The sequence below is a fragment of the Pseudoliparis swirei genome, chromosome 18, assembly GCF_029220125.1.
Source record: "Pseudoliparis swirei isolate HS2019 ecotype Mariana Trench chromosome 18, NWPU_hadal_v1, whole genome shotgun sequence".
NCBI classification, from domain to species: domain Eukaryota; kingdom Metazoa; phylum Chordata; class Actinopteri; order Perciformes; family Liparidae; genus Pseudoliparis; species Pseudoliparis swirei.
In genome coordinates this window covers 20,538,554-20,555,735 of record NC_079405.1, presented here as the reverse complement: position 1 = coordinate 20,555,735, position 17,182 = coordinate 20,538,554, and the positions used below count along the sequence as shown (strand labels likewise).

Below are 17,182 nucleotides of genomic sequence, written 5' to 3'. Positions count from 1 at the left end.
ATTCATGCCCAGGGGGCAGTTCTTGAAGCAGCAGCCAACATGTTTACATTATACATTTGACTTATACAATGATATTCTGATAAACACGAGGCACGTTGCACAAGATCATTTATTTGTGCTGAGCTTTGCAGAAATCTCGCTGTGAAAACGGAGTCAAAGCAAAACATAAATGACCGTAAATCTAAACATAAACTGCAGAAGCATATACCGACGACAGTAAATCACTTTGGTTTACAAGGCATTTGGTCAGTGTTTATATCACACGAGTCTGGTTTGATTCATATTCTTAAACACATTTAACCTTTCAATTAGCATTCCAAGACAATTCTTACAAAACTTCATTGTTAGATTTAGAAAAAGATGACACAATATCTTTGCAAAAATAAAATAATAATACAGATTAAAAGCTATTCCATACTATTTGGAGTCCTAAAATGACAGAGAAAAATGTAATCATCACTCATATCATATCAGATTGTATCTGTGTGTCCAGTGCAGGTCTGTCACTGATATAGTTTACAACCTGAAACAATCGGATCTCACCTTCACGTTGAATATCTTCACAACAGTTTACTTCTCCACTCATGTACTTCATATTCATACCTGCAAACTCATGAGGGGTGAAAAAGGTGACAACGGGGGTGCAGGTGACTTTTTTGTTGTTGTCGCCACACCACATCCACGTTGTTTTTTGACTACAGTCTTTTGATTGTTCTGACCGCAAATCTAAATAAGAATAAACATTTTAAGAAAAAAGGTCCTCTGAATAATTCAGTGATCGGGCCCTAATAATAGTAATAACAACTTTACATTATCATTATATATAATATGGTTAAAGTCATTCATGAACCAACTTCCTTTTTTTTTTTTTTACTTGTGTGCTCTGCTGAGCTTTGAGCCTGTTCCATGATTCTGTTCCATAATTCTGTTCCATGATTCTGTTCCATAATTCTGTTCCATGATTCTCAGAATCTTGGAACAGAATTTCTGTTCGAGGAGCCTGTTCCTTCGACGTGTCCCATCAAACATGTTTTATTCCGAAGATCACCACATCGCATGTTCTCCGTGTCTCACTCCAATCTCATAAACGCCGGCCGTCCAATTTACACCCCCCCCCCTCTACCCAAAACAAAAACTCTTCGGATCTACACTATTCACGTGGATGACCTATTTTGATTTCAAAACGGCGAATTTCGCCGAAAGGTGACAAGTTTGCAGGTATGCATATTACTCATTACTCATATTTTCACGAATCTGAAACATTTGACTGACAATAAGGCATTGGAAGGCATATCATTACATTATAAAGGCTTACTACTATGTGCACTTTACAAACCATCATTATTATTACTGCAATACATTTGTATTTGGAAGCAGAGTGAATATATTTGTGATTCATTTACAATTCACATTATTATTCAGTTCACATTATAAATGTACACAAACAAATGGGACGGTTTCACGACAGTAAATACTTGGACCTGAAACAGCTGGTATGGCACCTCTAAACCAGACCCAATTGTTAAACTGATGAAACTAAAGTCTGGTCGAATGTATAAAATGCGAGTTCATTTTGAGAGTAAGATGTAGGCAATATGGTCAGAGTTTCTGGTGTGCGGAGGACAGGGTGGAGTCGCTGATCAGCTGAAGTCTCGGTTGGTGAGGATCATGGGGGCCACCAGGGTCCACGTATACAGGGCCAAGCACACCCAGCAGGAGGAGATCTTCACCCACACTGCTGGCCACTTGCTGGTTACGGTGTAGTCTGCATCGGGGCTGTCAGAGCAGAACACAGCAAAAGGTCTCTCAGTCTTCAACGTGTATCTGCTCATAATGTTGCTATGAGGAGAGTTTCAAAAGCAACTTTAAATCTTGTGTTGAGCAGGTGTGTTATTTGAAAATGATTTATTGAGCATGAGGAAGCATATACAAATGACTTAACCACTATTTTAGTAGTCTAATTAACTAAAAGGGTGCCGGCCCTATTTGCTACGATATTCAAAGCAGTAATATTGCAGAAAATAATTATTTGTTCTGTAAAGATAGTACTATAGTGTATCAAACTGGAGGTCCCGTGCTCGATGTAAAATGAGAATCTGAATGTGATAGATACGTTTGACGATACTTAATGGCAAGAAGTCTAAGTAGCAAATTGAAGCTACGATCGTAGGGCCGAATATTACGCCACAGACTAAAAGCAAAGTAGCTGATAGAGAACTGTCTTGTAACCTTCCGACCGTCTAGAGAACGAACTCACCCTTTCCACACGCATTTATTAGTAACGGCAACCACACCTCTTAATTTTAAAAGTTAGTTCCATTGGTCAGTTCACTATGCTACACTTCAGTTGGCTTACGGCCAGGTCATAAACAGGTAATAAAACAGGTCATAAAACAGGTCATAAAATAGCCGGGTCAAACGTCATGATCCCGCGACCAATATTACTTCCGGTCCGCTGTGTGATGAAAGTTCCCTTTCACAATAAAAGTCCCACATGTCTCTCCTGCTTCAAGCAACGTCACGGACTTCAACCGGCTTCCAACTCATGTGTCCACATTGAAACAATAAACTAACTTTCATTCTTATGCGGCATAGATATAATCATAAACACACATACAATTATAAACATTACTTCTGCCATTGACATAGAGTAGACATTACCCCTATGCTTCATAACAAATTAACAACAATATCAATATTCTCCCCAATATTTCCGATTATAATATCTTGCTATATGTATTAAATTTAAGCACAAACATTCCCCATGTACATGTGCAAAATCAAAATGACCTATTACAACTTATAGATAGCAATGTCTGCCTGAGCAGAGAATGAAGTCTCTCTCGACATGCTCTTAGTTCATGTAAGTGCACGTGAGCGTGCCCCACTGGTTAGTTCACGTGCCCCACTGGTTAGTTCACGTGCTCCACTGGTTAGTTCACCGCTCCCTCAGGGCGGATAAACTCTGGTAAACACGGCTAGCTCTGTCAGCGCTGTTGCCGGTGTCATGTTGTGATGTGCATTAGTTAATAGAGCTGCTCTGAAGTTAGCATGAAGCACTTTAAAAAGATGCTTTGCACAAAATAACAGAGCAGTCTGCATTAAGGTGCAGCACCAATGCCTTATTTGGTACTCTATTTTTTGTAAAAGATCTAACATCTGTCAAACATCTGTTAGATCCATCTTAATGGATATATCGGTTGTGTTGGGAGGGGGAGGACTGACCTGTACCAGTTGGTGAGGGTCATCATAATGTAAAGTGAGGCCAGGAAGAGCATGAAGTGGAAGAAGGAGTAGCTGTACTGGACCATGTCGCGCTCGTTGTCCTCCACCCGTCTGGGTCCTGTGGACTCCTCTGGGAGGTCGGGGCTGCTGCCGCCCTCAGCCAGGATGGCCGAGTCTTTGGAGGCCATGGTCAGCTTGTTCACCTGGCTGGTGCTGGACGTACGAATGCTGAGGGAAGAATAAAGAGACACATGGATACTGATGGCCCTGAAGTGCACACCACAATACCATACATGCATCCTACTCATTGGTAGTTGGTTACTTAAAATGTTTCTTTAGCTACACAAGCAAAGTTCAGGTTAACAAAACTATTTCCCCTCAAGGCCCATCGAGAAGCTGTTCTGGGACTTTTGATCAAATCACATTCCTCAGTGCTCAGAAACACTACTGCTTTTGTCCACTGGGAACAGAAAAATAAACACAAAATGAAATCTTTGAATCTTTGATCTCCCTGAGTTCTTGAAATACTTGTCCACATTCTTGACCTGGGAAAAAGCAACTAGCAGATAAAGATCATGAGATATGACTGGAAGCTCCAGAACTAAAAAATAAATAGAACTTGAGGGAAACTAAACTTAGTTTACTTCATTAGTTTTGAAATAGAGAAGACATTTGTCTACATTAATAAATGATGAATGGAGGGTCAGTCTGCAGTTTCTCACATAATTGTATTTGTGTTTATGACAGTGACGAGGCTTTACATGTGATGTAATGTGCTGAGCTTTGACGAGTTAGTCTTGTGAGAAACAGTTCAGTTTCCCATCGTCACAATGTTTCTCCTCTCACCTTGAGTAGAGGATGCACAGGACAAATATAGCGAGGCCCATGATGCTCTGGGCGTCCCACCACTGCAGGTAGGGGGATGTCAGGACTGGTTCCTCTGCGTCGATAATCACCACGGCTGTCTGGTTCTCTATCTCCAGGGGGGCAGGTGAGGGGGCCGCAATCTGTTGGAAGATGCTCAGTAGGCTGGGGTTACATACTCGGTCTGAGGGCAGGAGAGAAAAAAACATGCAAAATGTTTGAATATACAGCTTGTAATGATGACAGACACTTATTCTTATAGAAGTGGCATAGACCTGTAAGTGGAAACAGTCACTGTGATGTCAAGTGACTCGAGAGGGCGGAGCTAAGTACAACCGAACGCCGCATTAGATATTAAAATGTCAGGAACTGAAAATCACTGAAACACGGACAATTCCCAGACCGGATAATGCTGTGGTAGCGACCTGTAAATCATAAGGTAACCCGGCCCTAAAGCATAGTCTGCTTTATGGTCTGTTTGACTCTAATTGGACCATCATTTACGAAATGAACATTTATGAAGACTCGAAACTAGAGATTGTCTCAACCTTTCAGTACTCCTGCAGCAGTTGTGACAGTGGGCGAAAGTGACTTTGATTGTTTGTCTCAATTGAAGTATGAATTTGGAGAAAAAACCTGATTCAATTTAGGCTTCACTTCCTGAAAAATATTATATAAGACTCAAAAAGTTACCCTAGCCTTGGTGGTTTATGTCCTGTGTGGGCTTGTAATGGTAAAAATACTGCACTTAGAATTGTTGCAGGTTTGAATATCATATCATACTATATTCAATATAATCATGTTGTGTTTGGGCTGGCAATAACCTTTTGGTGCCCCTATTTTGTGAAACTCCTCAGCACACTCATTAAACCTCCTGATAAATCGCATAAGTTATGGATACTCCGTATTAACACATTCTTGTCTCAACCCCCCCCCCCCCCTCCTCCCCACACACACCCACACACACACACACACACACACATCTGCTCCCTTGCCTATAAGTTACACTTCTTTTTTCGCTGTCTGCTATAACCTTCAACTCATGAATCAGCCTTTGAAGAATGAATAAACTCGTACCTTCCCTAAGACAGCACTCTCTCTCCCTAATTGTCAATGAAGTCATCTCTCCCTCCGCCCTTACACACTCACTAACTGTGCATGTTTGTGTGCTACTCACCCATTGGAAGGAAGAGTATATAACTGAACTTGTAACCAATGTACATTTGTACTTCTCTGCTGAGCGTTCATCGTCCTGCAGACTTGTTCCTTCTCTTAAGAATAAATACTCAAAAGCTTAAATGTTGTTCGTTGGATCTTATTATTTTAAGCATCTCATCCGAAGCTTGTGAATAGGAGTTACAAATAATTCCACCACAGGCTCAATACATGAGATCCATGAAAGTAGCTTGAAAATTATACTTGAACCATTCCAAATCAAATGTAATGCTTTGTATGTGGATTCCTTTGTACAGTCTATGGAGAAATCAATTAACTACAGCATGTTGCGCGACCGCAAGTACAACACGCATCATGCATTTTGAAAAGAACCACCAAAAGAATGACTAACAAAAGCTATAACTCATAATCATCTGACAATAAAGGGATGTTATTTCTTTCAAATGATTGCAAAAATGCATAACACAGCCAGGGACAAGATACATGTCCGGTTTCTTGTTTGGGGCTAATAGATGGCTGTTATTTCTGCAAATTAATTTAGTTTACAGCGAGATTTCAGGCAACCAGCACACATCCTCACCAGGCTCATTCGTCATGGCAGACCACGTGAGATACATGGTGTACAGGGTGATGATGGACGACTGCAGAAGACCTGAATGTGTCTGAGACTCCTGTGGACAAACACAAATAAAAGTCAGAAATCCACAAACATATAATGAGAAATACTATATGATACCTGAGCAAACTCCATTCACTGATGAAGAATATTGAATGTAGCTTAACATATGGAAAAGTCCAGTGAGTGGACACGTTTTGTCACAGTTTGGGAATAGGTTGTGTTCAATGGTCAGAACATAAATACAGATATCTACCGTAGAACAAAATAAAATAAAACAACAAATACAGTTACTTATATACAACTCTTTATATACCTGAAGAGACTTTGGTTTGGTGGGAATGAGGGCAGTGCAAAAGACGTTTTGGTATGATAATGTGGAAAAACCAGCGTAACAGAGTGTTCCGTGTCATCTATTTATGGGTGTGGAGGATGAGTCTTACAGTCTGAGGGAAGAAGCTGCTCTGTAGTCTGGTGATAAAGCAGCTGATCCATTTGGATCACTGCTGGATGGGGTGGGTATTACTTTTTAATAACCATTGGGCTCTGCTCAGGCACCTCACCAATTCAAGCTGACAGGCCTTCCTGTCCTGGGCCATGAACATCCCAAGCCAGTTTGTAATATTTCAAGTCAGGATGCATTCGACTGCTCCTCTCTTTAAAGTGCTTGGCAGGGGCATTTTGTTTTCTCACATTTCCTTTAGAAGTACAGCTCTTTTGAGCTTTCTTGTGGAGATGCGTGATGAGCTCATTAGGTTTGCTTTGATGCTGATTCCCAGGACGCATAAACTGTTCGCTTTTGACCGTGCCTCCTTTTTTCTAAAATCAAGAATCAGTTCATTGGTTTTAATGACCTGAGCACCACTCTCGAATTTACCCGCGATATGAATCCTCAGGATTGTTTGTTATCTGGCTGACGAAGCGGATGTCAACGTAACCTTATATTAGTTTTAGTTGATCAAAATCAAAAGTTACAAATTTACATCATAAGGGTTTTACAATCTGTACAACGAACTCCGGCCTTTATATAGGGGAAGGGCTTAAGTATTATTTATAAAGAGGAGTATATTTCGTATTTTCTGTAACTACAGAAACACAGGCACTCTGCCCGTGTGGATGGAGATCAATCTTGTTTTAAAACTCCAGTTTTAAATGTGAATGTATTAGCGTATACATGCTACATGTGTAAAAGGATTAAAGTTTTAGACAAATATACGGAGAGCTCCCAGAGCAGGCAATTTATGGTAGCCACGCCCCAAAGCATACGCTGCTGTTTTTCCACTTCCTGTATCTCAAAAGCCTGTTACATTGTTGTATTGTTGCATCAAACCAAAGCTCACGCCTGCATGATGAACTCTGAATGATTGACACTGAAGTAATGTACCTGTACTTTATGCAGCACAGACACAACAGAGATAACGATGCAGAACAACATGTTGAAGCTGATGAAGAACTTGTTGATGAAGCATCCATCAGGCTTGGTGTAGAAGACGAAGAACAGCACGACAGCAATAAATGACAGGATGTAGTTGAGGATTGTGACTGCGAGCAAAGCTGGAAACCAAAAGGTAGAAAAGGTAAATTTCGGAAACAAAAATCGCCTAAGACTTTTATAATGAAGTATAGAAGTAAACAATATCTTTCTAATTTTAAGTGTTCACTCCCAGCACCCAGACATTTAATGTTTCTGTCAGCTGTGAGCAGTTTTCCACTGTGTTTTGCATCCATCAACACCATATGAAAAAATCAACACATTTTTGTTTGCTGTAACATCCTGTTAGTCCCACGTGTGTCTCCTGAGTGTCTCCTGATTGGTAATTTCCTTCACCTGCTCTCAATCACTTCCCTGACTTTCCATGTGTGTGTCTCCTGATTGGTAATTTCCTTCACCTGCTCTCAATCACCTGCCCCTGTGTTTTCCCTCTGACAACCCCACACATATATACTCCCCTGCTCCAGTGCCAGTTTGACTTGGATTGAATGGAACGTTAAAGTACCCACTCAAAACACAGTTGAAAGCACTGAGAGTTTGTGCCACAGCTTGAGTCACTGACCTCCATACCAGCACCGGGCGTTGCCAGTCTCCATCTTGGCCACCCAGGACTCGTTCCAGGAGTGGGCAAAGTCCACCAGCAGCACCAGCTGGATTAGAATGAAACAGAAAGCTCCAAAGCAGCCCACGATGAACCACGCTGCGACGACAAACGCACAGTTCATTCGATTACTCATCTGTCGTGCAGTGTTACAACTCTGTGCGTTGAATGTCAAGATCTGAGATGCCAAAACCGTAAAATATTAGGTTCTTACTGTATGTAAAAGGCCCATCTGGAATGTAAAAGGCACCGGCTGTAATAGCCATCAAGGCAGCACACTTAAAGAACCAAAATCTGAAAACAAATTGCACAGTAATTCAATGGTGTGTGCAGGACAAAGGCCATCTGCCGAACAACATGTTGTATAACTTAACCGTAATTTAACATAACATTTGACCTAGCGTTACAGTGCACAGAATATAGAGAAAGTCAAAGTTATCTTTCTCCTTTTGTTCATACGTTTCGTGAACCATCTCCGGTGTAAATCTTGAGGCTGAAAGTCGTTAAAAATAGAAGCAGGAAAAGAGACACACCACTGTTGAAGTGTGTAACTGCAGTGCTTACCCATTGTGGATGGTGGCTCGGGGGTCTCTGCTGTTCTTGATGTTAATCATAAGAATGGCGAACCCCAGGAACCACATACTCATGCCAAAGCAGATGCGGTACACTGCCTTGTAGCCCACGAACATTTGACAGTCTACGTCGGCCTGCAGGCCGGGGAAAGAAGCCCCGTCTTCACAGAAGCCTGGGATCTGCAGCAAATCACAGGGGGTCACATTGGAACTTAAAGCATTTAGAAACGATTGGCTCAAAATGAGCAGGAGCTGAACTCCATGAGATGCTAAATAGTGCCGGGCTGGTGATAAACTAATATTTAAAATATTGTGAACCTGTAACTGATCTAATTCTAGTCTGTAATTAACCTGAATTTTACGTCCCTAATGCTAACTTATAACAACACAGACTAGCAGCTTCAAAATAACTTATTTTGAATAATATTTTGACAATAACAATAGTGAGCTATTTTAACTTGTCTGCTGTTGCTGCTCAAGAAAGACTATTTGTTTACATATGAATGATAAAGTAATGTTAATTCCTTTTTAATTGTCTTTTTTCTCACAAAATAATCCAAAAAAGAACTGATAAGCAGTTTTGAAAATACTAGTATGGATAAAACCCTAACGACACACATCCCTAGTTACAAGTGTCTTGTCAATGTGACTTTTGTGATTGGATTCACCAGACCAGAACTCAACTGTGTCCACATGTGACACATCAACGAAATACTCCACTCAATAAATAAATCTCCCATCTGATTTTAAACAAAACTAAATGCAAGGGACCGTTATCAGCAAGAATTACTGCCTCGCCGATGTATACCTCCCTCAATAAATTGCAGTTTACATTGATGTCTGATCAAAATGTCATCTTACTAGACAACTGTGGGAAATTGTCATATTTAGCTCACACACATTCTTGTGTTATGGCCCAACAATGTGTTTTGTGAAGTCACAGTGATGTTTGACCAACCCCTTCTAATCAGCTGATCCTTGAAACCCAGTGGACAGCTACATTGAACCAGTGCATATAGTGTTTGCTCCCATTAACCACTGTGTAATATGAGAACAAATGGTACATCACTGGTACGATTACATCCCAATGTGTTTCATATAGAAATAGAGCATAAATGAGAATGGAAAAATCCATTTCATGTATGAATTTTCTTAATTTCCATAGTCCACTCGTACCCTTTTCAGCTGCACATCCACACCCGGCGACAGCATGATGCAGGCAACGATGGTCCCCAGCAGCAAGATGGAGGCGTAGATGATCCTGGTCACTGTGGAGTTCCTGCTGTTCGGGCAGCAGCTGCACATCAGACAGGTTGCACTGCTGCACAGGCACGGCACCTGGGGACGGACAAAAGCATACATGTCAGCATCAGCTTGTAAAAGGAGGGGAGATCTCCTTAACTCGTGCAGTGAAGCGCCGTAGGCGAGGGAAACGTGCCGCTGCGTCTCCGCACACGTGGATTCCGCACACCGCTGCCGGCCATATTTCTCTCTAACGTCCGCTCACTGCGCAACAAACTGGACGAACTTCCGCTACTGGTGGGGAGAAACAGAGACTTTTCTTCATCCTCCGTTTTGTGCTTCACTGAGACCTGGCTCTGTGGCTGGCTGGCTTCCAACTGTTCAGACGCGGAGCTCTGTGGCAAATCGAAGGATGGAGGAATCAGAATGGCAACCGTTTATTGCCAAGTATGTTGGACATACAAGGAATTTGTCTTGGCGGGTGTTGCATAACATTGGACAACAAGACAAATAACACAAGAAATATGAAAATGTTCAATTTACTATTACAATAGACTAAAAAAATTAAAATAAAGTACACGGGTAAATGTAAAACAATAACAATACTCTACACATGTGAACTGAGTGTCTGTCATGTATTTAAGTATGAAGGGATGTGCAGGGGAATCTGTTCCTACTACCAACAGTGACCGGTGTAACGACGTGACATTGATCCTCCAGCACTGTTTTCCTTATCTGGAATCCTTTATTATCAACTGCAAACCCTTTTACTTCCCCCGTGAGTTAGCTTCATTCATACTCGTCGGTTCTTTCAATCAGGGGGTTGGCGATTCAATCTCCGCCCTAGTCGATGTGTCCTTGAGCAAGACACTTAACCCTGAATTGCTTCCTGTAGCTGTGTCTAGGGTGTATGAATGTAACAGGATTGTAAGTCGCTTTGGATAAAAGAGTCCGCTCAATGTAATGTGTGTACATGCCGACGCAGGGCAATGTGCAGGAGACACAGCGGATACTCGTCGACCTCAGTCATGAAATAAATAAATAAATACAGACAGTTTATTAAATGCTCAACCAGAGAGAACATTCTGGACCACTATTACACCACCGTCTGGGCTGCACTGGAACACTCTGACCAGGTCGTTGTGCATCTGATTCCTGCCGACAAGCAGAAATTAGAACTCTGCAAACCTGTGGTGAGGAAATACAAGAAATGGACCAGTGAAGCTCTGGAGGATCTTCGGACTTGTTTAGGGTGAGTTACAACAACGACAAACCCTGGTTTAGAGCAGAACTCAGAAAGCTACAGCAGCATGAGGATCAGGAGTGGGGACAAGGAGTCGTACAAAGAGGCAAAATACAGCTTAGCAAGGCGGTGAGAGGTGCGAAACGACTGTACTCTGTGAAATGGCAACACCAGCTCTCCAGGGTTTTTCCTGCATAGAGAAAATTTGGGCGCGCACCTAAGCCGTTTTCCCGAACGCCTATAACAAATCCCGAGCGCCTAAGGCAAAAAAAGTCCGCGATGGAAAAACCCCCCCAAAAAAACCTGTGTTCATCATGTGCATGTCAGCGAATATGTTCTCAATAGTATGTTTCAAGGAGGCTACAGCTGAACCCTCGTTCTGTTTTGATCAATAGTAATCGAGTTGATAAGCGTGTCTTCTTGTCTGATCAATACGCAACTGTGAGGTGCGCGAATGGACAGAGCGGCCAGCTGCTGATCACTCACTCAACAGCCCGACGTGCACGAACACACCTGGACTATTTTCAATAGGGATGCACCGATCTGATCGGCGCCGATCCATATCGGCCGATATTCCCATTATCGGTTTTGATCGGCGTTCTCAAAACGGCCGATCAGATGACATAAAATCTGCGAGAACTATCAGAGACGTTTCAATCGCGGCGAACCGCAACGGAGACAATGCGCCCGGCGAGGGCCGACAGAGGTCAGAGGTCAACGAGGGGATCCTCACGCACCGAGCGGCGTCCCTGTCCCCCGAGTTGAATCACTGGGTCAACTCAGCCGACACTCACATGTCTGAGCACCGACTGATGTTGACGGTAAACGCATTCGATCGGGAGCGCGCGAGGGTTTTGATAAAGTTAGCGGAAGGATTTAATAATAATATACACTTTTATTAATCCCCAAGGGGAAATTAGTTCTCTGCATTTAACCCATCCTTAGTTATTAAGGAGCAGTGGGCTGCGGTGAAGCGCCCGGGAAGCAACTGGGGGTTCAGTGCCTTGCTCAAGGACACTTCGACTTGCAACTAATGGGGAGAGCAGGGATCGAACCCACAACCTTGCAGTTGCAGGACGGCCCTCTTACCCCACTGAGCTACAGCCACTGAGCTACAGCGGAAAGAACCACGTGAAACAACATCCGTTTTTCAAAATAAGATTTCGACAAATCATACACTAACATATACAAGTAAACAATGAACTCATTTTGTATCTTTAGAGATCGTTTCTGAGATTTAGCTTAAATTATGCTAACATTAAAACATTTTTACTGTACCAAGGAAGAGTTTATAAAAATAAGTCAGACTTTTGTATGTTAAGAAAAGTCCTGTATATAGATTTCCCCAAGAGTTCCAGGAAATGAATGATGCAGATGTGTTCCATACATATCTGAAATCCCCATCACTGGCAATCAATCAATTTCAATGTATCAATTTGGACATTTTTCAAAGTAAAAGTCCTAAATGTTTAAAGAAATCGGTAATTTATTTAATGTTTGAGGTGCTTTATATATGTATTTCCTCATATTCCTAGGCAATAATGCTACACAATAAATAGAATGCTTCAATCGACACCGTGATCGGTGATCGGTATTATCGGATCGGCAGATACTGATTTCAGTGATCGGTGATCGGCACCCAAAAACCTGATCGGTGCATCTCTAATTGTCAATCTATTAGCCTATCTATTTTAATCTACAGTGGAAGCAAAATGATTTCCTCAAGCATTGCCTCCATTATTTATGTGAAAAAAAGAAAAAGAAATACATAGATGTCTGCTAATTACGGTGACATGGTAATATAGAATTTTTTTTGGGAGCACCGAAGACCCATTTTGACCCAGGAAAAACCCTGCTCTCAGCAAGTGACTCTGCTTCTGTCTGGAGAGGTCTCAGACATGTCACCAACTACAAGCCTAAAACACCCCACTCCATGAATGACCTCCGCCTGGAAGACAAGCTGAATGAGTTCTACTGTAGATTTGAAAGCCAATGGGAGAGTCCTCCTGACTCCATCCCCCACAGCTCCATCAAATAGTCCCCCTCCCCCAGCCCAGCAGGGGCTCATGCCTCGGTATTACCCCCCACCTGAGTAACGACTCTCTCTATTCTGAAGAGAGACGTTAACAGACTGTTTTAAAAACATAACCCCCGCAAAGCAGCCGGCCCGGACTCTGTGTCCCCCTCCACCCTGAAGCGTTGTGCTGACCAGCTGCCTCAGGTGTTAACAACACCTTCCTGGAGAGACATGCCACATACCAGCCTGCTTCAAGGCCTCCACCATCACCCCCGTCCCCAATGAACCTAGGATCACAGGACTCAATGACTACAGGCCCGTCACCCTGACATCTGTGGTCATGAAGTCTTTTGAACGCGTAGTCCTGTCCCACCTCAAAGCCCTCACCGACCCACATCTGGACCCCCTGTCGTTCGCCTGCAGAGCCAACAGGTTCACTTCATACTCGAGCATCTGGACTCCCCAGGAACCTGAGCCAGGATCATGTTTGTAGTCTTCAGCTCTGCCTTTAACACCATCATCAGTAATTTACAGTAAACCAAAGTCATCTCAAAGGCATGCGAGGTCTACCAACCACACATGGGTTACTTTGCTGATTGTGATCCTGGATAAGGTCTGTAAACTGTAGAGAAAAGCATGTGGCACTCTAGGGGTACGTGAGATAAGAATTTTTTAAATAATATATATACACATATATATGCACAATTAGCATGAATTCAAAAATACTAAAAGTTATTTCATAAATATTCAATAAAATATAAGTGTAAGTTCGTAAACTATTTTTTAAATTCTATTTTAAATCAGACACTGTCTATTACATCTTTTTTTCAACCCAAGAATATTCTGCGCTAGGGTACTTATATTTCACAGATGGGTACATTACTGGAAAAATGTTGAGAACCACTGCTTTTGAGAGCACTATTAATTTCCCATATGTCTGCCTTCAATGAAAAAACAGGCACAGTGCTCAAACAGACACTGTTTTCAGTTACAATGAACCGCTTCAGTTTCTCTCTCCCACACCAACAACTGAGCAGAGTCAAGAGATAAAGGAGGCCCGGGAAGATTGTCAACAAGTTAATACCCCTGCCAGCCAGACAAGGTCAGCTTAGTACATCCACAATAGGCCAATGTCATGTGTGCCAGATAACATGCAGGCAGCACATGACCCACTCACCCACCCAAATAAATTAGTTTATAGGAGTACAATCCACTGAGACGTGGTGTGTTTACTTTGCTTGCCCTTTGCAGATTTAACAGTCCTCTACTGAAAAGCACAGACAGGATTTATGTTCATTTTTCATTTAATAGTCAAGAAAATCCCTAATTGTCAAGAAAACCCGTGAGAATATATTTCTTCTTTTGGTTTTCAAAATCCCCATGGACCCAATATCAGATTATTGGACAACTTGTGATGTTGCCATTATTTAATATATATCTTTGTTGTATGAATCCTGAGGCGCAGCTTGTTACAGCAGCTCCTGCTCACCGTTTAGCTTTTCCCCACCAGTTTTCTGATACATTTGTGCTTTTTTTAACCTTTTTTAAATTACTTTTTTGTACTTTAATTTGTGATTACTAGTATATTATACTTGTTTTGATCTCATTTTTTCTTCTTCACTGTCCACACTAAGGAATTAATACAGGGTTATTCGATCTATTTTTCGATATATTACATTGTTCAATGAATATATAGCTGAAATGGATAACGAGTGTATCCACAGGACGTTGTGGTCCGGATCATGTTCGCGACAGGACCGTCTCCCTCCTTCCAGTCCTGCTCTGCTCTCCTCCTCACCCCCACGCACGCTGTTATCGACATGATGGGCAATATTTCTGAGCAATATTTCTGGATATAGCGCTCGTTGTGCTCGCGCAACAAGGCAACAACTTGAGATAATCCAATTAACAACGAGTAAGCAGATGTCCAGTTATGATTGATCACGTGCTTTGCCGTGGGCTTCCCGTTCCGTCTCCAGCCCCTCACGCGAGAACACTTCACAACAGACGCGTTTAAAGAGCATCGATGTTATTCTCACGTGTTGGTGGAAATAGAAACGCGTTTTCACGATGGCATCGAGTATGTTCAAACATCTTTGGGGGCAACAAGCATCGCAAAGCCAATCAGGTTAAGTGCATAACAAACACAAAACGGAAATATTTAATATTTGGAGTTAGTCAATTCTCTGTCCTAATATATATTGTCTGTCACTGTTTTATGTTTTATGTTTTATGTTGTATTGTAGAAACTTTGTGTGACGTGCTGCTGCTGCTGTCTTGGCCAGGACACTCTTGTAAAGGAGATTTTTAATCTCAATGAGGCATTTCCTGGTTAAATAAATAAATAAATAAATAAATAAAAAAAATGGTGAGGAAAAGATAAGTTGCATTTAAAACACGAGGATACATTTACTGGAGTTTGGCTTTCCGCCTCCCCGCTAATGGAAGCTGTAGGAGACAGAATGAAACGATTCAATACCTGAATCATTTATCAAGGAGGTCCTGCTTAGAGAAGAAGTGATTAATTAATCACAGTCGCGAGCGCGGTACTAAACTACGTGGAGTGCATCTCAGCGGAGAAGCGACGAGAGGACTGCGGATTATATCAGCGGACATTTGAGTGCATTTGGCGCGTGCGGTGGAGCGATGTCACCTGTGGCTGAACGCTGTCCATGCTGTTATTATGGTAACCCATGGTTGTGAGTAACGTCGGCGCTGTCAGAACTCACCCAGCTTGCGAGGGAATAGGCTCCAAGAACGGCTCCCATGATGTCTCTTCGGTCCCGTCACAGGAGCGGGCAGTCCGTCAGGTAACTCCGTGTTCTTCACGTCTGCTCCGCTCCTCCAGGGTGCACTCCAAACACACACCGGGTTACCTCAGTGGGGCGGCTGGCCACAAGCCGGACAGTTCAAAGAGCTAAATGTGCAAAGTGAATCCCGAATAGCTCAGCGCTCCGGGTACAGTCTGAGGGCGTCAAACCGGTGACGTCATTACGACGTGAATTGTATGCGGTGCGCCATGTGGTTTGCCCCATTTACATGATCAGTATAAAAGCATTGCATTTTAAACTTTAACTTGCAATGCATTTTGATTTATAAACTTTTGATTTAAACTTGCATTCATTTGTAATGTTTGACATTAAAATCCACTGTTTCTACAGCAATAAGCCTCGTTTAGGACAGCAACCAGGAAAGCAATTATTGTTGTTATTATTATCATGAATACTAATAAAATGGTCGTTAATTGTCAATCGATTTTTTTGGGACTATATCCTGTAGTCTGTGTAATATCAGAAGTGTATTTGCTTTGTCAAACTAAAAGTCCCAAATCTAAATTTTACAATGATATGAAACAGAGGGGGCTCAGGTTTGCTCAGGTCCAGCCCCTAGACGTGCTGTTATAGGCCTAGACTGCTGGGGGACAACTTAGGATACACTGAGCTCCTCTCTCCTCTTATGTATGAATTAGTGCCATCAATGCACAATGCTTGTTCACCGGAGTCTTTGTGCTTTCCCGCGACAAAGGTTTTTATGTAAATTACTACTTACTTCTTACATGTTGTTATATTATGTGTGTTATTATTTAATAATTTAATATATTGTTTAGTGAGTGTGTGTGTATTATTGTTTAATGTTATGCTGTGTACACTGGTGAAGAAGACATTCTTGTGTGTTCCAGAAAGAACACAGATCAGAAGAGAAACAGTCCCCCAGCATGGAGAGAGCCCACCACATTCCTGCATTTGACCTCATGTGGAGGGCGCATGGGCAAGGGCAAATGGTGGATGGGTGAGTGGATATGCAAACAACAGCCAGACGGCTCGACCAGCCAATGACAATGATGGGAAAGGAAGTACCAGACAATGTCCAATGAGAAGTGGATATTTATGGTGGAGGACGCCCGATAAATAAAAATGAACTCGGAGGCTGCGAGACTTCTTTTAGGTGAAGCAAGAGACAGCTAACTACAATTGGTTTAGCCAGGGGGGGTGTGTGTTGTTTTAGAAGCCTTTTCGCCAGTTTATTATACTTGTATCTGAACATCCATCCATCCATCCATTATCACGCTCATCCTCTCAGGGTCGAGGGGGCTGTTGGAGCCCCAGCTGACATACAGGGGGGGGCAGGCAGGGG

The 17,182-nt window shown here is 42.3% G+C and overlaps 1 protein-coding gene across 1 annotated transcript; it reads right to left on the bottom strand.

Annotated features, from left to right (window-relative positions):
* Window positions 1-91: 91 nt before the first annotated feature.
* Window positions 92-16,568, bottom strand: si:ch73-267c23.10 (serine incorporator 1). The gene is made up of 10 exons (XM_056437690.1): window positions 15,778-16,568; window positions 9,723-9,884; window positions 8,539-8,726; window positions 8,189-8,268; window positions 7,936-8,073; window positions 7,266-7,435; window positions 5,846-5,936; window positions 4,072-4,273; window positions 3,226-3,453; window positions 92-1,776 (listed from the first exon to the last, which is right to left on the bottom strand). The coding sequence occupies exons 1-10, from the start codon at window positions 15,814-15,816 to the stop codon at window positions 1,641-1,643; spliced, it is 1,434 nt and encodes a 477-aa protein (XP_056293665.1). The 5' UTR covers window positions 15,817-16,568; the 3' UTR covers window positions 92-1,640.
* Between the last annotated feature and the right edge of the window lie 614 nt (window positions 16,569-17,182).